This window comes from Gobius niger (genome assembly GCF_951799975.1).
Source record: "Gobius niger genome assembly, chromosome: 17".
Lineage (NCBI taxonomy): Eukaryota > Metazoa > Chordata > Actinopteri > Gobiiformes > Gobiidae > Gobius > Gobius niger.
Window position 1 is genome coordinate 9053513 of NC_136868.1, and position 20509 is coordinate 9074021.

At 40.9% G+C, this 20509-nt stretch overlaps 2 protein-coding genes across 2 annotated transcripts in view; both read left to right on the forward strand.

The window, feature by feature from the left end:
• slco2a1 (solute carrier organic anion transporter family, member 2A1) overlaps nucleotides 1–2246 on the forward strand; it is a 31549-nt gene extending 29303 nt beyond the window's left edge. Inside the window, exon 14 of the mRNA XM_079574922.1 lies at nucleotides 1680–2246. Coding sequence (XP_079431048.1) covers nucleotides 1680–1800 — 121 coding nt within the window. The 3' untranslated portion in view covers nucleotides 1801–2246. The remainder of the gene's footprint in view (nucleotides 1–1679) is intronic.
• A 2153-nt stretch (nucleotides 2247–4399) lies between these two features.
• The window catches only part of rab6ba (RAB6B, member RAS oncogene family a), a 70358-nt gene continuing 54248 nt past the window's right edge, over nucleotides 4400–20509 (forward strand). The window contains exon 1 of the mRNA XM_079575001.1: nucleotides 4400–4771. Within this exon, the coding sequence (XP_079431127.1) occupies nucleotides 4702–4771 (70 nt within the window). The 5' untranslated portion in view covers nucleotides 4400–4701. The remainder of the gene's footprint in view (nucleotides 4772–20509) is intronic.

The window sequence follows — 20509 nt, forward strand, 5'->3', positions numbered from 1 at the left end:
TACATGGACCAACGCAGCTGTCATTAATATTCAAGTAATGTAAAAACCTTCCCCAAAACTGGGTCAAGTCCCAAAAGTGGGTCGTGCAGAGGCTACACATAGATTTGGCACCACATTTTGTTTTTAAGCTACATATACTGATTTATATTGTGAGATTTATGAAAGACCCCAACAAAAAGGCTTCATCTCTCATTTTGTAATTAATAAACAGTGACAGTGGTGAAATTGTTGAAATAAACATGTGCGTAGGAATATATATAACATAGAAGTAGGTGGATCTTATGTAACTGCATTGCTTTGTTCTTGGTCCCACGCCATAAAACAACACCTCAGTTTTATATCATTTGTGTATTCGAGACTCGAGAGGAAAATCGTGATGTGATTTTTTTCTTCTTAGTATTATTTTCTGACATATATCACCCACCCTTTAAAGTGCATATGACAAATTAGTCACAATTATTGCTAAAACATATTTAACACAATTATATTTAAGATTAGGCTAAAAAAATGTACCCAGCTTTCGTTTGACAATTTTTGTGATGTTTATTTTTTCCTTATTGGACACTGACAGGAAGTGACATAGATGGAGGACAACAATTTTAAACTGATGCCGTGCCAACCATGTTAGGTCAATAGGAAATGAATGACTCTGTGCATAACTTCAAATTATTACAACACTGCCCAAGAAGTGACTTCCTGTTTCGATCCAGCACACCAAAATAAAAGCACTATCTTATTTATTAGTTCAACTTTCTGTCTGCCTAACTATTAACAGACAAAAGACTTACAGTGTGTGTATTTAATGTTTTTTGTAATGTTGCAAGTACCTGCTGAACTAATCAATGAGACGAGCTGTGTGCTTTTATTTTGGATGTGCTGGATCGAAACAGGAAGTCACTTCTTGGGTGGCGTTGTTATGATTTGAAGTTATGCACAGAGTCAATTAAACTGCTCTGGAGCTTTATAGATACAGACGGCATCTCTGGAATCGCCTATATGGTCATTTTTGAAAACAGTTAAGGGGGAAACAATTCGGAGAAAAATTTAAACTTTCTCTAATTATTCAAAAACGACTTTAATAAATGCTGAATTATGAATATAGTTTTTTTTATAAAGATACAAAGACCTGGAGAGGAGAAAAGTGGTTTCACATTCCATAAATACATAAATAACTGAGAATGCTAACATGGTACTACGTGTTAGCACCGTGCTAATGCTACGACTGCCGTTTTTTCACTTCTACTGAACAATCTGCTGTCAAGAAACATCCATATGAACCTGATTTAGACTTGACTTTATTTGTATGTGATAAATACATGTATATTTTGCCAGAAAATGGCTAAAAAGAGTGAAAAAGTGTTTCCTAAAATATTCTATTTTCCCCCTCGGCGAGGCCACGCCCCCTTCTATGACGAGATGCCGTCTGTATCTATCTAAGTTACTTCCTGTCATTAGCTAAAAAATTCAAATAAAAATAAGTTTTCTGGCCAACATTTCTTCATTAATTTGCTGCCTCACTGAAATAAACTGATAATTATTTCCTTACAACAGATATTATTCATCTAAATAAGTCATATTTTCAAAAGCATTAAAACCTGTCATATGCCCCTTAAGCTATGTGTTACGTTATCTTTATGCAAATTGGTCAAAACTCAGTGGTCCTTGCTGTGTGCTTGCAGGTACCTGGGTCTGCAGGTGGGCTACAAGATCATGGGCATTGTTCTGTTGATGCTGTTGGGATGGAAAGTGAAGAGGACTCAGGAGTACAACCTGGAGAAGAGACCGGAGGGGCCGCTGTAGTTCTGATACTGACCTCCTCCTCCACCTCCTCCACCTCAAAAACTATCCTTCTGCTTTTCAAAGAAGACAAGCCGCCGTCACTAATGTCCCGAAAACTGACCATCTCTAGTGTAAGCCTAACATCGTCCTACACGCAGTCCGAAAAAAGGCTACGGAATATGCTGCTTCTTTCTGAGGGGCGTCATGTGGAACGGAGTCTTTTACCGAACACTTTCCATTTGCGCGTCGCGGTGGGAATCGATTTTGTAACTAGTTTGTATAGCTTAATATTTAAGTTTTATTTGCCAGTGTTTTGTCTCGTACAGTGAGACTTGTTTCCAACAGTAACAGTAAATGTATCGCGTTTTTACTGAAAAGTTGTGTTTGTATTACAGTCAAATGAACCGCCAGCATAAGCTCTACATGGTGTGGTTGTAGATGGATCTAGAAATGTGTTCACTACAAATAAATTAGGTTTGATTTCTCAGTTGATGTGTGGTTGTGTTTTTAGTTTTCTAGATCAGTGTTTCCCAACTTCCCAACAATCATTTTAAAAGAAAAGTTATTTTTCATTATGTTTTTCAGTAAAAGAGGTTGGAATCTTAAGACTTTTTGCTTTATTATGAACACAAAGCACACCTACATGGCAATAAATCCAAGTTTAGTGGATCATTTTCTAAATGATTGGCTACACTCTCGATTTTTTGTAATGTACATTTGATGAAAGCAGTGAGGAGGAAGTAGATTGTGTGTTGGGAAAGTGGGGTATCAGGCTCTCTATACTGGACAAAGACATAAACGGCTGTGCAAATACAACCAATAGATAGACAGGAGGTCATCTGATATGGAAACCAATGGTTTATAATGGTCTATCAATATGGTTCTCAAACTGGAGCAGGCCTATGTGCACCAGTGTTAATTTTGACAACATATTTTTACTTTTGACTAAAATGTAAGTTAATTTTAGTCGAGATTTAGTCGACTAAAATTGCAAGAAAATTTAGTCGACTAAATTTAAGACTTTCATTGAGGGCCACATATTGAAGTATAGCCTATAGTGTCGAGGACCATTGCATTGGTTTATCTCTTTATTCAGACTTGCCAACAATAATGGCAGCTCTATCTCACAATAAAATGTCCCTTTTTTTGGTTGTAATTGTGTAGAAATATGAAAATTTCAGTAAAAAGTACCAACTCTGGCAATGTGTGCCAATTCTACAAGGAGCCACAGGGACACCAAAAATTACTCTGAGGGCTGCATTTGGCCCCAGGGCCTTACTTTGGGCATGAGCTTTGGTAATGCATTTAGGTAAGGTGTTTTTTCTGGTTTACAGGGTTTACACTCAGGTTAGACATAGGTAAATGTTAGACCCATTTAGACCAGGTTTAGTCCTGATTTGATCTTGATCCAGGCCAGGTAGTGCATTGGGTCAAATATTTTAAGGGGATTGTGTAAAAAGTGTAACTTCTTAACTCTCGCCTGAACCCCAGTTTTGGCATTACCCAAATCTAAAAGCAAATCTAAAGTCAAAATAACAAAAGACCACGAAAAGAACTCAAGGATGAAAACGCAATGAAAAAGTGTCAAAAATGCAATGGAAAAAGCAACAAAAAAAGGACAAAAAGGCAATGGAAAAAGCAACAAAAAAGGCAATGGAAAAAGTGAGAAAAATGTGAAGAAAACATAATGAAAAGAAGCCACAAAAATGCAAAAGAGCAACATAAAAAGTGGCAAACATGCTAATGAAAAAGAACCTAAAAAAGTGACAACAACACAGAAGAAATGCGAGGAAAATTTAGATACGTTTTGTTGGTCTTAGCTTTCAAATGAGGCGTTATTGTGGCCTATAGGCCGTAAAAGAAGCTTCTATTTGGGTGAAGCTGCACTGGAGAAAATACACTTAGTTAAGGCGGAGGGTAAGAGGTTAAAGAGGGGGTATTATGCTTTTTTCAATCACATAGCACCAGTCTATAGCACACTACAATGATGACGAAACCTTCTGTTGGTCTGTAAATGCAGTAAATAAGAATAACTGCCTTGTATAAAATTGCTCTCTCAAAATGGCTGTAGCGAATGTCTTGAAATAGGCCTCTGTCTCTTTAAGAACCTCTGACCCTTTTGGACAGGCCCCCTCCACACGCTGTCTGTGGCATCAGTGGGGAGGGGGTTCTGCTGAGGGGCAGTGGTTGGTTACTCGGCTGGTGACGAAAGCTCGGAGGCGTCTCCAGGAGGTGGGGGCGTTCCTAGGAGGACTCAGGCAAACCTATTCCTAAAATGGCCGCCATCAGAGTTTTTACAGATTACTCAAAAATACGTGAATGTGCCAAGGCAACACTTCAGGCATGTTTTTAATGAGGGAATGACATAATAACATGATGTAAAGCTTGAAAAAGTCGAGTTTGCATAATACCCCCCCTTTAAGAACCAGTGGGCTGATACATATAGGCTACTTATATACAGCAAGCCGTACTTTTGATCATATAGCCCTGCAATCCACTGACACAATGTTGCCACATCAGTGAATCCAGTCGGTCCCTCTCTCCCCCCAGCCCACATGACGTCATTTTATATCACGGCTCGATTCAGCGTGGAACCGGGGAGTCTCTGCTGCACATGCGCACTGCGCCCTCAGTCAGCCCCTAAGCGTCACGGTCCGGTGCAGCGGCGGCGGAGGCACTACTGTTCCCATCACGGAGAGACCAGAGAGAGGGAGACCGAGAGAGAGAGAGAGAGAGAGAGTGAGAGAGGGAGAGACCATCGGACTGGACCGTCTGCGCGAGAAGAAGCGACATCTCAACCCTCTCCATCGCCCCTCGTCCTCGCCTCTGCACGCACCGGGCACGAGTGTGTGTGTGTGGGACTGTAACCGCGGCTTATACTCCTCCTGATCGTCCACCCCGCAACTCCCCTCCCCAAGAAACATGTCTGTGGGCGCCGACTTTGGAAACCCTTTAAGAAAATTCAAACTCGTCTTCCTGGGAGAGCAAAGTGGTAAGAGAGCGTTTGTTTCGGTGTCACTTCTGCATGGCACGATGGGTCGGGGCTGGATCGTCGCGTGCTATAACTAACTTTTCCCAAACTGATCGATTAGTAGTGTGATTTTTTGTGTGTAAAGTGCGTCGTGTCACGAGGCTTCAAACTTATAGGAGTGGCTTTAGGGGTGAGGATGGTGTAGCCTCGTGTGTGATGCTGCTGTAGGATGAAGTTGTGGCTGTGTTGAGACACACCCAGAGAGAGACAGAGGGGATGATGATGATGAGATGATGAAGTTGTGCTCCTTTGTACAGTCAGTGGTGGTTGTTGCTCCAGGGATGACTTGTGTGTTTGTGATTCTGACTTTTTGTTGCTGTGGGTTTGTGAAATATTCGTGGTATTGCTATACGGCTATAGGCCTATACTTCCATCATTTTAGCCCATACGCCCCAACAAGATGGTATGACAAACTGAAACTGAAAAACACCGTCTGGGCATGACTTTGCTTTGCTGCACTGAACACTGAACAGCATTGCAGGATGGGGAAAAAAACATCTGTGTTTGTAATGATAATAATGGGAATTGCGGTAACTTGGGCTGCACAATGTATCGCAAAAAATATCGTATCGTGATGCATTATCCTGATCGCAAGAAGCCACGATATATCGAAGCAGCGCTGAAGTCTTCATCTGACTGAGATCGACACATTTTTTGGAAGCTCGGCCATGAACAATCAATGAGCAGAACTTTAATCTCTTAAGCCCCACCTGAAGTGAGCACGTTTTCTCCTGTTTGGCTTTTCCCACATAGAAAAAGCTTCACAAAATAGTGACAAAGAAGTGGGGAAAAAAAGCAACAAAAGAGCGAGAAAAACACAATAAACAAGCGAGAAAAACACAAATAAAAAGTGACAAAAATGTGATGAAACCACGACAAAAAAAATACAAGAAAACGACAACTATACGACAAAAATGAGACCAGTTTTGTAGGTCTTCGCTTTCAAATGAGATCAAATGAGTCGAGAAGCTTTTAAATTTGGGGGGTTGATACTTACCTGTCTGGTCTTTGTGCCTGTGGAAGAGCGTGGTAGCTTCAAACGTCACCCCGTTTGGAGCTATTGGAATATGCTGGGAGAGGCCAAATGCTGTGTGTCCAAGCTCAGGTAAGAACATATCTCAGTATGGAAAAACGGTGGCCTGTTCCTTTAAAGGGGCTGGATGCAAGTTCGCCACTTTATACTCACTACTGCCACCTGCCATATGTGTAACTGCACCTTCTATATTAAGCTCGTGCATGACGGCAATTTGGGCCGAAGTGACACATTTTTGAGTGACCGTACAGGATTTTAGAGGCAGTTGTGGTGAACAGGTCTGAGCTCATTCTACACACAGGAAAATACATAATTTTAACATTTTTAAACTCCCTATAGTCCCTTTAAGAGGTGTAATTTGTGTTTATTTAGAATGGAACATATCGTGTTGAAATGGTTTGAAATATCGTTATCGCGATATTTCACAGCCGAATCGCATATCGCAAGTTACTTCAATGTCGTTCAGCCCTAGTAACTACACACAGGAAACAAACCTTACACCAAAGAGCAAAGACCATAAATGACTCGGGAACATGGTATTTTATCCCCATAGTTCTATGCTATTTTCGTTTTGTTTTCCATGTTATTTCTGTGAAGTTAATGTGACCTTACAGGAATGATTTTGCTTCACTGTTCAATCACGACAGCTTATGACTTGATTTCTGGCCTACTGTACTTCAAAGTTTCTGCTATTAGGGGCTCACAAAGCCGTTTGATCAGTGGTAATCAACTGGTATAGCCCCAGGACCCGCCATCGCCCAAGAAGGACAAGGGGGTCCCGGGGCTATACCAGTAGAGAACCACAGATCTAAGAGCTTTGTGAGCCTCTAATAATAGACACTTTGAATGACTGGTGAACTCTGCCTCACAATGACAGGAAAGGGCCAACAGCGAAAGATCAAAAAGGGTTGGTAGCTTTTCTGACAGATTTCTTTCCTGCTTAAAACCTCTAAAAGGATCCAAATACTAAATTCATTTGTAATCCTGAGTGTAAAATGCTGTACTTTTCTCACTAATTATTATTGTTGAATAAGCATTAGTGTCTCTGGCATTACCCAAATCTAAAAGCTTCCTGAAAAAAGCGCCAAAAACGAGCTGAGAATGAGAATGAAGATGTGACAAAAGAGCAACAAAAATGTGACGACAAAGGAGCAAAAACGCAATGAAAAAGCAGCCAAAGGATAACAGAAAAGTGACAAAAATTTGACAAAAAAGCAACAAAAAAGCGATGAAAAGAAATGTCAATAAAGATTGCGACAACACGGCAACAACGCAAGGAAAGAGATCCGTTTAGGTGAGTTTTGTAGGTCTTAGCTTTCAAATGAGACATTACACTGGCCCATAGGCTGCAATCAAACAACTCTGCAGCGCTCATTTTAACTCAACAAACCAAAACAGCTCCTGCAGGATCCCACTCATTAAAATAAATTGTGTAATCTCAATAATGAATAGTATTTGCTGCATCCACCAAAATTTACTGGATCTTTTACCCCTGAAAATGAAGGGGAAAAAATGAACCTGTTCTAAACAGATGGATTGAAGAAGCACTGACCCAAAGACTGGCAGTTGAATCCCCGCTTCCACCTGTCCATACTGCCTCTGTGTCCTTGGGCAAGACACTTCACATGCCTCGCCTTCAGGTAGTGCAGCCACAGTTTCATTCTTTATGTTCAATAGTGAGGATGAATAGGGAGAGAGGGATATTGTACATTGTGCCACAACCCAATTACACAATAGAGATGTTTTTTTAACTCGAACTTGGCTTCTTCATGATTCCATTAGTGTGTGTTGCACCTCAGGGTCGGAGCAGGGAAAGTTGCAAGCGTGGTTTTCTGGACAGAGACACTGGGGGAGATGAAAGACCCCCCAATCATCCCATTAACACTTGTATTACCCCCAGAGAGACTACGAAAATGATGTTTATTATAAACAAGTTGCTTAGTTCTGCTTTAAAGTAGCATGTTGAGCACTTGCTAGAGTGTTTTAACCTAATACTTATAAGACAAAATTGTATATAAATCCGCTGTTTATTCCTATTTCTCTATCATTTTTAAATTTTCATAGAGCTGCACAAAACATTGCCACAATATGTGACACAGAAATTGCTACACATTCAAAAAAATAAGTACAGTAGCATAAAAATGTGAAAAGTTTAGTAAAAGTCACATTTTTCCTAACTCGCTTCCAGTTCAGCCTTGCTTTGGCCTGATCTTGTATTTTTTAAGTCATGTATTGACACAATTTGATGAATAAACAGGTCTGTTTTGGGGGATTTTGTCATCCCAAACAAACCACATTAGTCACGGCTGGGTCGCTCCGAAGGTCCTATCGATCTGAGCGGGTCATGCTTCGTGCCACAGCGGTCCATTGCACAGTGTCCAGGGCTTATTAAGCAGCAGCAGATTTATGTTTGTAAATGTCCGGGCCGAACTGTAGCTGTGGTGAGGACCACTTTCTCCTGCAGCGGCGTCACTGACCACAAAATGAGTATCGACAACTGGAGACACCCTGCAGTTTTTGAGCCTCAGAGATGAATGTGTGTTCTCGTTTGAAACATCATGGACATTTTCCCAGCTTTTTGATCATAAAAATCTATTGACAGGTGCCATCTTTGCTTTTGCAATATTAATATTTTACTGCATATTGTACTCGGCAACAACACAACACCAAAAAGACATTGAAACATTTAAAAAGATACTACAACACTTGCAGTCCATTTCTCCCAGCTGTTTTTAAACATCCATGAAAGTTTAATTTGATAATTCATTGCCCGTTATACAGAAAGGTTCGGCCTCTAAACAATGCCTATACAGAAACAAGGACAACTCATCTTTCGAATCATTTCCTTCTTTGCTTCCTGTAAATCTGAAATCAATAAATTCATGTGAACTCCCAAGAGAGGGGATTCTGCCTCAGCTCATCTGAAAAGTGAGTAAATGAGAAGCCGGGGCTGACGTCGCCGAAAATTGGAGAAATAATGAGTTGAAACAAACCCTAGGAGCGGTTTCTCTGCTGTGGGCGCTGTCAGGGAAAAGAAAGGGAATTATTTTAGAGGATTTCACCTGTTTTTGTGGAAAAACCTGGCTGCAAGGTTAATCGAAAGGGAATAGAAATTTGGACGATTGGAATCGGCAAATCATGAAGAGCTGCTGATACGGACGTCTGTGAATGACAAATATCTTCTTTCCATAAGTTCATAAACACTCAATAAGCTAAGAACTTGCGTAACCCTTTAATGTTACTCTTTCACCCTTTTTTGTATTTTCTAAGTATTTAAAAAAAAATTTTTTATAGACTTCTTCGTTACCTGCCTTAAACCAGTCCAAACCTGATCTAAACCTGGTCAAAACCAATCGAAACCTCCTCTAAACCAGTAAAAAACAGCTCTAAACCTGTCAAAACCAGCATAAACCAGTCCAAACCTGGACTAAACTGGTCCAAACCAGGTCTAAACCAGTCTTAAACTGCTCAAAACCGGTACAAACCAGTCCAAAACTGCTTTAAACCGGTACAAGCTAGGTCAGAACCGGACCAAAGCTGCTCTAAACCAACATAAACCAGTCCAAACTTGTCCGACCCCAACCTATACTAGTCCAAACTGGATATTTTAAGTATTACAAACTCAGAATTAGAAACAACACATGATTCGATCAAGTGTGCTCTACCAAACGGCTGAGCAAACTATTAAAGGGTTAAAAGGCATAACAATAAATATGAATTACATATTTTTGTAAGATTGTTCATCCTTATAAGATCCAGACCAGGATCTGGAGAAGAGTCTTTGGGCTCTAAACTAATTTCACTCCAGGGATGAGTGTACTACTGTATATACTCTACTCTACTGTAGGGGCTTTGTGGTTAACTCCCTTTTCTTACAAGCTGTGCAAATACTTCCCGTTGCGTCTATTATTCATCATAACGATTATCTCTGCTTGCAAGAGCCTAATGCATTCATATGAGCTCAAATGATCGTCCATAGCTCTGTGTTCGATAGTTTTAATCTGGGCTGTTTTTAAGACGGAGCTGTATGTTCCGCTGTGCAGTACGTAAAACATCGGGGGCAGAGCAGGTTTTATTTGCTCTTTATAGACTGTGATTCATGAGATTTTGAATTGCACCGTGTGGATAAAATCTGCAGCAGTGTGGAGGGAGGAGATGTCCTCTGTCCCTCCTTTCAGAGCTGCTTTGGTTCAAGGTTTTATTAACCTGATTGTTACGGTATAGAAGTCTTACCGAAGTAGGTCGGGCTTTGGAGGATTTAGTGTCAACTACATTTGCTAAAAATGACTTAAGCACATTCTACGCTTTAGATTAAGCCTCATCTGTGTTTGCACTGCAGAAATACTAATTACTATATCAACTAATAACAGATAAACTATATATTTTTGGGCTTTATATTTATTGTCTGTACATTTATTTGCATTTCCCCCTATTTTTTCTTTGTTAAACTTTGATTTCTAACGGAAGCAAATCGAGGTACATTATGATGCACTTTTAGAACAAAGGTTTACTGTAATTTTTATGCCTGAGAGTTGACTGTGTCTAGTATCGTTAGAGTCAATAATATCGTTTATCGCGATACTTTCCTGCCTCAATATATCGAAGTTGAAATTTGTTATCGTGACAGGCCTAGTTGCACATCCATGAAATGAGGCCCAAAACAATCCATAAACTTGGTCGACAGCAAACAAAACACAATGTTAAAGTGGTAAAGAATTGGATTTCACAAGATCCGATAAAATTATATGCTGTAAATGTACATTTTTATCCCCAATCGAGAAAAAAAGAAGAGCTTAAACCAGGGGTGTCAAGGCCCGTGGGCCGGATGATTTAATCCGGCCCCTGCCCTGTAGAACATAAATTCCAGAGTATGTCAAAAAAAAAAAGTAAGTCTTTAGCCCATTCCTGTGCGGAGTTATGAATTTTTAAAGAATAACCAGAATGCTCATTCTAGCCACTAGGGGGCATTAAATTAAAAAAAAGGAAAGAGTTCCACACGTGTCCAGCAGAGGGCACTAACATAATAAGAGCTCAGGATATGAACAACACATTATACAGCCATGTGGTAAATGGACAGTCTGCCCCAGGGCGGCTGTGGCTTCAATAAAAGTTTACCACCACCAAGTGAATGAATAATGACTACTGCACTTTCAGGAACTTGTGACACAGGCTTGTAAAGTGCAATACAAGTGTAAGCCATTGTCATTGATGAAGCTACAGTCAAGTTGGGGCTTTGATCAAATCACAGCTTATTATTATTCATTTATTGGAAACATTTTCTCTATTATATGTGGCCCGCGACCCGCCATGGGAGCTGAATTTCGGCCCGCGACCCAAAATGAGTTTGACACCCCTGGCTTAAACAATTGAAATACTTGTTGTACTTTTTTTTTATGTATTATTCAAGTATACAGACTTTAAAATGAGTCTAAAGAGGGTTTAGGGTCCATCCAACACTGAGCAGAAGTTAATAAAATATTGCATATATTAATTTGCAAATAAAGTGCATTGGATTGGATTCATTCAAAATTGAACTAGAAGAACTGCCCCCCCCCCCATCCACCACCACCCCCTACCCCAAAAAAGTCACCACCTGCTGGATTTATCTGACTGTTATGATCTGGGGTTGCTACAGTCGGTCAGGTCTAGGTTCAGAAACACTATGTGCCCAAAGAATAAGATCAGCTGACGACCTGAACATGGATTCCTTCTTCCCTGACGTCACGGGCATATAACAACATGGATTCACCGGGCTCTCATTGTGAAAGAGCGGCTCAGGGAGCATGAGACATCTTTTTGGATCGGCCACACACGGATCGGCCGCCACAGCGTTCAGATCTTAACCCCATTGAGAGTCTTTGGGATGTGCTAGAGAAGGACAATGCATAGTGGTCACTCTCCCATCAATACAAGATCTACAAAGTGAAAAATGAACGCAACACTGGATCTTTCGACATTGCAGAAATGTATTGAATCGTAGCTAAAGGCGCTTCAACAAAAATTAGTGAAACTCTTTTTGGTCAGGCAGTGTATATTTTGATGAAAAAGGCCTTTGTCTGAAAATGGACATCATCAGGGGGCTTCAAATTTCTCAAAACATAAGAAAAAAGACCAGATTGGTTGATCAGCCAAAGGATCATTGCTGTAGCCCTTTCCCAAAACTATACCACTATATTTCAACTCACCTTTGACCTGGTCCACTTTAAGTTGGTAATAAAGTGAAACGTTTGTGCCCTGATTCAGTATGCTCTGGTAAAATGGGGTTTTGCACTTCTCTGAAATAGCTTGTGGAGGGCTGAGTGAATTAAATGAGTCCTATATAGACTGCAGTGAAGCCCGTGCCCCTTTTAGAAGAGAGCGAGGGTTTGATACAGCAGATGTAGTGTTACTCTCCTGTCGGCTGTAATTGGGCCCGGCTGTTCAGGTGGGAAAGAAACTGCCACTATCTTTTATTAATGGACGGGCCCAGCCGTGTCAGGAGCGCAGCCATTTACTCAGTCTTCAAATCCACCGCTGAGGACCGTGCGAGGTGCTAAAAATGAGTTTACAAAAAAGGAAATTCTGCATGTTTGGGTTTGAAAGACCCAGCGACGTCGGAACAAGTGGGAGAGAAATGTGAAATGAGCTGTCAAGAAGCCTCCACTCGTGCTTTTCTGTGGATAGTCTCCGCATAACTCACACAAGGAGGTCACCAAAGACTGCACTGGAGGAGCTTAGTGCTGAAAGCCAGTCAGCTGTTTTACTATGTGCATGGGCTGCAGTAGTTTTTTTCCCTAAAATGTTCATAGTTGGATAAAAATAACTGGGCGTCTGTTCTTTGTTGTGTCTCTCTGTGTAACTTAGAAATTGATTTGTTTTACTGTAACACCAGCCAAGTTGTCAAACAGCAAGATAAATTCAAATATATGCCTCCTGAGTCTGAATAAAACCCATTCCCTCTGTTCACCTCCTCCTTTGGGATCACTGCAGTAAACAGTTGGCAGCGATTTGCATATTATTTTGGCAAACAGCTTTGGCAACATTTCGCCTAATAAGTTGCCTGGCAAGTGTTATGACCTTCTCATTGTATCAGAGAAAGTCGGCGAAGGAAAGGTAAGGTAAGCAAAGTCAAAGAGTCTTAATCCAAAGTGTTTATTTTTCTTTCTTTTTTTGCCACCTACTGTCTCAGGCAACTCCCCGTGTCTGGATGGGTTTCCTCCAGTTTCCCCCATCAACTGAAAAACATGCACAACCATCCTTCAGCCTGGTGATTCTGACCATTAGCCTGGCTCCACATCTGGAGATGGGTCCCCTGGCACCACATACGGTTTGCCCACTGCTGCATCTGGGTCTTTCAACATTATTGCATCCTAAACACAATTTAGTGCCTTCTAGGTGTTAAAAGCCAATTTGAAGAGATGAGTCTTTAATCTGGGCTGAAAAGGGACTGATCTGTGAAAACACGTAGACTGAGGGGCAACAGCAAAGGAACGATCGCCCCACTGTTCTTACCGGGACCTGAGCACGTCCAGAACAGCTTGATCAGAGACCAGAGAGCTCAAAATCTCAGTTAAACATAAAGGAACGAGACCATGAAGAGCTTTAAACCCTTAACTCCCACCTGAACCGAGCACATTTTCTCCAGTTTGGCTTTACCCCAATCCAAAAGCTTCTGGAAAAAAGGTGAGAAAATAGCCACAGAACTGACACGAAAACAATGATGAAGCTGTGACAAAAAAGTGACAAAAAAATGACAAAAATGTGACAAAAAATGACCCCAAAAAATGACCCAAAAAATGACAAAAAATGTGACAAAAATATACACCAAAAAAAGACCAAAAAAAATGACAAAAAATTGATTTAAAAAAATGACAAAAAAGTTACATAATGAGTTGAATACCCCCCCCCAAAAAAAGATGGAAAAAAATGTGATGACGTGAGGAAAAAGATCCATTTAGATGAGTTTTATAGATCTTAGCTTTCAAATGAGGTGTTACACTGGCCTACAGGATTTGGGCAAAGCTGAACTGGAGAAAATGCTCTTGGGTTCAGGCGGGAGTTAAGAGGTTAAAGGAACAGGCCACCGTTTTTTCATACTGAGATATGTTCTTACCCGAGCTTAGGCGAGTTTATACGTACCTGTCTGGTCTTTGTTTGCATCCCAACATATTCCAAACGTTTGTTAAGTGGTGACGTCACAGCTCTACTTCCGGGTCCCGAGATGTGCGAGAAACTACCAAAAACTCTTTAATACCACAATCAATATTTCTGAAACTCAACGCAGAGTTACTGAACATACTTATTTATCAGGCCCATTAGCCAAAAATGCTGTACCTACTGCCATAAAAGTCATACTTACCAAAATCGGTACTTCCGGGTTAGCGGAGATACATGCTAACGGCGCAGCAGCTACGCTAACCCCGGAAGTAGTGACTTTAGTAGATATAACTTTTTTAGCAGTAGATGCGGCATTTTTGGCTAATGAGTCTGAGAAATAAGTAGGTTAAGTAACTCTCGGTTGAGTTGCAGAAATATCGATGGTTGTTTTTTAGAGTTTGGGCAAATATGCCGGTCTGCTAGTACCTGGAAGCGGAAGTCATGATGTCACACGGAAAATACTGCATTTTGCACTAATTGTGATGAGTGGGAGGCCAGAATAGAGAGCAAGAACTGGGTCAAATGCAGAGGGCAAATGTCGTTGTACAGTTGTTGTATAATGACAAATTAAGTAGCTTAACTTTAACATAACCCATAACCAACTCCAATTATAGGGGCTAGCATCATGTAAAAGAGGATATTGTGTTTAGTTTGCATTTGTTGACTTCATTGTCCATTTGTCCTCTGCATTTGACCCATCCTTCAGTCCATCCGGGTTCTTGGTTTGGGGGTATCTATCTGGATTGTTATTTGTAAAAGTCAATATTTGATTTATCATGTGTCTATTGTGTATCCGGGGACGAACAAAACAAAAATAATCCATGCGTGACCTTTTAAGTCAGTAGAGGTTTGAGGATATCGATTGATAAATGATGGAGCTTCGGTTTGTGCCAACAAGATGGCAACAGGCATCTCTGAATCCTTTTCTTTTAAATGAAAAATCTGAAAGTGATCCACAGCAGCCACAGTTTTAGATGAAAACTGTCATAATCGCATTTCAAACAGTTTAAATCCAACTTCCGTCCTCTCACCGATGCAATCCTGATTTATCCAGGCTTTGGACCAGAACAGAGAGGGTAGAATATTAAATGTAAGTCTTACAGAATCCTCCTAAAACATCTTGCTTTTTTTTTTTCCCCCGCAGAATTTTACGCCGTGTTAATCTTAAAAAGAAGCGGGATCTTTATCTGTTTGTTGTTGAAGCCAATTGTTCGGAGCAAATCCACGGCTTTCAGCTCCATTTCACTTCAGACTCCACAGATGGGAACGCATTTGGTGACTGCAGCGAGAGATTTAGCTCACCGAATCAAAATACCATCACCCCCCCCCTTTCTCTCTCTTTCAGATCGGTGCTGCTCAAACCATAACCGCGCTTTCCCCAACACACCGCTGATTCACTGGGCCGGGCTAAAATGAAGCCTGAAGTTTTTAGCTGGCCCTGCGAGGCATCAATCACCGCAGGAAACGGCTTTCAGAGCAAATGAAACCTGCACAGAGCAATAGAGCAGCTGGCACCGAGCCGTTTAAATGCTACTGTGGAGTCTATAAAAGATACAGAGCCATGTTTTAAACGCGTTTAGGCGCTTCCAGGATGGTCAGGTTGTAACGGGACGATCGGTCTACGTTTGAACTACAGTGACGTGATTATCCTCATCTTACCTACGACCGCACCACCAGACTTTGTTTGGTTTGAAAGCCACTGCCTGATCTGGTTGAAACTCTGCATGACTTCCTATTGCTTGAATTTAGAGCCGCCGGTACCAACTTCCTGTGCCGAATGTGTGAGCAGTGACGGCACCTGTTTCCTCTCGCAGAGAAACATCGATGTTTTTGAAGTGGCTACAGCTTCTGTGGCAGATGCTTTGAAGTGAGATATTTACTGCACTGCTTTGATTTTCTCTATATCAATGTAAATAAATAAGATATATTTTAAGACAGACTTACAATATAATATGATAGGAGTTCATGTAGAGCTGGGTGATCCTGACAAGAACCTTTCTCGATGATGAAGTGATGTTTTTTCAGAATATGCAAAAATGTGCCGCAAACATCTTAATATTCATTGCTTTGTCGCTCAAAAACACTTTCCCCAGTTTTCCCCAAATTCCCCCCAACTTTTAACATTTTTGTTCCCCCGTTTCCCCCCATTTTTTCCTCAATCTTTCCCCATTCTTTTTCCAAACTTGTTCCCTATTTTCGCCCAATTTTCCTTGAAAAAGTTCTGCACAGCTATAGGCGACAGGAAGAAGAAGAAAATACTTAACTGTCTTACTCTTTTTCCTAGCTTTTATTGCTGTTTCTGTCACAATTTTATTCACCATTTTTTCCCCCCCACATTGGAGATAGACTCCACATTGTAAATTGGCATTTCTCCCAAACAGCAATTACTATTTTATCTTGTTGACAATATTTTGCCTACCTCTAAGTTGATATTTATATAATGGATTTTGCAACCAATAGACCCTCTTGCTGCTTACATCATCAGTGACATCAGCTGGAGGCAGGAAGTGATCAAGAGAAAAAAGATTAAACTAAAACTAGCGATTGTAAGTGTAAAACTACAACTAAAAAATGTGGCCTTGTTGTGGCTTCAGGTGCAAGAACCAGAGGAATGACATTTGAGACGATAAAATAAGGTTTATCTCATATTTCCAACAACAGTTAGACATTTGTTTGTTGTTACTATGACAACAGCTACAATGGAAACAGATAGGAATCTAGCTTCCTGCCTCCAGCTAAGCCCGGGATCTTTACAAACAATTAAAGGGTCTATAATATTCGAGCCACATCCTAAACCAGACCTGGGCATACCCCGGCCGGAGATGATTCAACCAGGCCCGCGACTTGCAGAGCAAAAAAAAGTATGTTTCCAGCCACAGGGGGGCTTAAATAAAAATAAAAGGAAAGCATTCCACACGTGTCCAGCAGAGGGGACTGCTATAATGAGAGATCAGGATACAAACAACACATTGTAGCCACGTGGGAAATGGACAGTCTTCCCCAGGGCAGCAGTGGCTACAATAGATACAGACGGCATCTCATCATAGAAGGGGGCGTGGCTTCACCGAGGGGGAAAATAGAATCTTTAGAGAAACATCATTTTTTCTCTCTTTTTAGCCATTTTCTGGTGGAATATGAACTTATTTATCACACATTAAGGAAAGTCAGGTGTGAATCGGGCCCATATGGATATTTTCTCACAGCAGATTGTTCAGTAGAAGTGAAAAAACGGCAGTTGTAGCTAGCGCTAGCTAACCGTTAGCACCGATGGTAACATGTAGCATCAGGTTAGCATTCTCCGTTATTTATGTATTTATGGGCTGTTGAACCACTTTGATCCTCCCCATGTCTTTGTATCTTAGGAGAAAACTACATTCATAATTCAGCTTTTGTTAAAGAGGGGGTATTATGCTTTTTTCAGCCACATAGCACCAGTCTATAGGACACTACAATGATGACGAAACCTTCTGTTGGTCTGTCAATGCAGTAAATTAGAATAACTGCCTTGTATAAAATTGCTCTTTCAAAATGGCGTTAGCAAATGACTTGAAATAGGCCCCTGTCTCTTTAAGAACCTCTGACCCTTTCCGACACGCCCCCTCCACACGCTGTCTGTGGCATCACAACACTCCGCTCGTTGTCTCAAGTATTGAAACTACGATCGGTGCATTTTAATTTTTATTGTTGGAAAGGACCTCCTGTTTATCACTTTGTGAACAATGGCCACACAGGATATTATTTGGAAACAAACCTTCCACACCGGACGCTTGGAAGGGGCTCTTGCCTGAAAAATAACTGCTGTTTGGAGGCTTTCTCTTTGCATCTGCCATGCCCTATGGATCTCTAACTATACCCCCATGGACGACACCAGGATCTGCAGGAGCCCATACGATTCAAAGACGGACATTATCTGTGCAGGTGGACAATGGTTTTTCGAGGTTACCCGTTAGCTTGTTATAATCGACTACAGCTCATTGTTGATGAAAAGTCTGTAATAAACCACAAATGTGTAAAGCCAGGCTCATTGTGTGATCATCGTAAAGGCTGCTTCGAGTAGTTGCCGGCTTTATTGACGTTATTTGTGCATAATATGCTGCCTGTTTTCAATGAATGTTGTGAAGGTGAAGGTTGTTAGCTTGTCGCGGCTAATACAGTGCCTTAGCTCCGGGAGAAACCACTCGGCTACGACTCACTGTAGATGAAATGTGAGCAATAAACTACACAATCAACAAGCCAGGCTCCGTGTGTGATCATCATAAAGGCTGCTTCAAGCAGTTGCCTGTTTTAGTGACGTTGTCAATGCATAATATGCTTGTATTCAGTGAATTTTCCCGTTAGCTTGTCGCGGCTAGCTTGTTAGCTCCGGGAGAAAACCACTCGGCTATGACCCATTGTAGATGAAATGTGAGCAATAAACTTCCAAATCAATAAGCCTGGCTCCGTGTGTGATCATTGTTAAACGGTTCTTTATGTGTGTGGTGGTTTTATTGACTTTATTTGTGCATATTTCTCGTTTTCACGTGATGACTCGAGGTTTAGCTTAGCATTAGCTTTCTCCGGAGGCTCTGTGCATCATCAAGGCCCAGCGCAGAACCAGACACTGAAATAAGTGTTCTTGTCACCGGTTTTAATCCTGGGTGTTTCGGTAACAGAAACACTGATGTGTGTCTTTGTAAAAGTCTGCTGTGGCTCCGGTTCACAACACATGAAGCTAATCCTCCATGATGACTCTGTTTACATCTTAGGGCTAGACACTGCGGGGAGGGGGTTCTGCTGAGGAGCAGTGGTTGGTTACTCGGCTGGTGACGAAAGGTCGGAGGCGTATCCTGGAGGTCGAGGGCGTTTCCTGAAGGAATCAGGCGTTTTATCCCTAAAATGGCCGCCATCAGAGTTTCTACAGATTACTCGAAAATACGTGAATGTGCCAAGGCAACACTTCAGGCATGGTTTTAATGAGGGAATGACTTAATAACATGATGTAAAGCTTGAAAAAGTCGATTTTGCATAATAGGCCCCCTTTAAAGTCGTTTTTGAATAATTAGAGAAAGTTTAGATATTTGCCAAGTGTGTAGAGACTAAATAATGACTACAGTGTAGCAGAAACATGTGACACAGACTTGTAAAGTGCAATAAACGTGTAAGCTGTTTTTATGTCAGGCTCATTATTATTCATTGATTGAAAAAAATTCCTCAATAATATTTTCCCAAGTACAATATTTTTATTTTGGAGCTTTTGTTTTATGGACTCTGGCAATACACTCCCGATATATTTTAGAAAATAATACTCCTACTCAATAACAGTGGGTATTAGCAATTCAAAATACACAATTTAGTGTAATGTACAATAGGATGAAGTTGAGCAGAATAAGTTCGAGTTATTGTTGGTGCGGCCCTCCGTCTCAATGCAGGCTTCTCATGTGGCCCCTCATGAAAATTAATTGCCCACCCCTGTCCTAAACCCTGCCCTTTGGCTTTGTTCCTGGTCTAGCTCTTTACTGATTCTTTTGCATAATTTAGTATTGTCTAGAGAAACGGCCTCTTTGGATGTAAAAGGCTGTAGACCCCTTAGACCAATGTGTCTGTAATTCAGGGCAGAACAAAACAAACAAAAGAACTTGGTATCTTAAAAGTGAGGAAAAGTTCAGTTATAGTCATGATTGTTACTTGTTTTTGCTTACATTTAATAGAGAGTGATGATTAGATTTAGTATTGCAATATAATATAGCAATCTTTCTATTCAAAACAGTTACAGTATGAAATTCAATCAAATCAAATCAAAAATCAAATACATTGTTGACACATCACTCAACCCTACTTAAATTGTATGTTTATTCTGCATAAGATTTCTCCAAAGTTGTTTACAAGTGCTTAATCTATGTTCTTTTGAATCACCCACCGCGCTGTGAGACGAGAAAGTAAAGCTGTTTTCTGAATGAGAGATTGCCAGCGCATACTTGTTAGTGATATCTTTGAAGCTCAGCGGGAAACCTTCTCTCTCACTCTCTTCGCTCTGGTCTTGTATTTGTAGCTCTCGTCTGTGTCTCTCCAAAACCGTTCATTTCTCCGATGCACATCTCAGTCCCCCCCTGGCACTGTAGTATGAGCTCTGTCCTCTGATGGATTGGGAGAAGCCATCTCCTGACAGCTTTGATCTCATATCGATCCGTGCGCCGCCGCCCAGTAATGTGGACAATTGATCCAGAGAAAGGCATCATTTCCAGAAAGTATTGCGCCTCTTTCTTCCACTGTTGCTACCGCTTCGGTGCTTAGTCACATCCTGGTAATAAATATCCTTACGATTTGTCGAGCAGTGTTTCTTTCAAACGTCCCTGCAGGATGGTTATATTCATCGGCTTAAGTTACTGGCAAAGTACGGTTTTAGACATGTGGACATGCTCAAGAGCTTAGCATTTGACCATTTTAAAGCAATATTCAGCATTTTAAAAAAGTCAATTTAAAAAAGTACAACTTAAATGTATCTTATAACTAATTTAAATTCACTAGCAAGGACCACGCCCGAACAAAGGGTG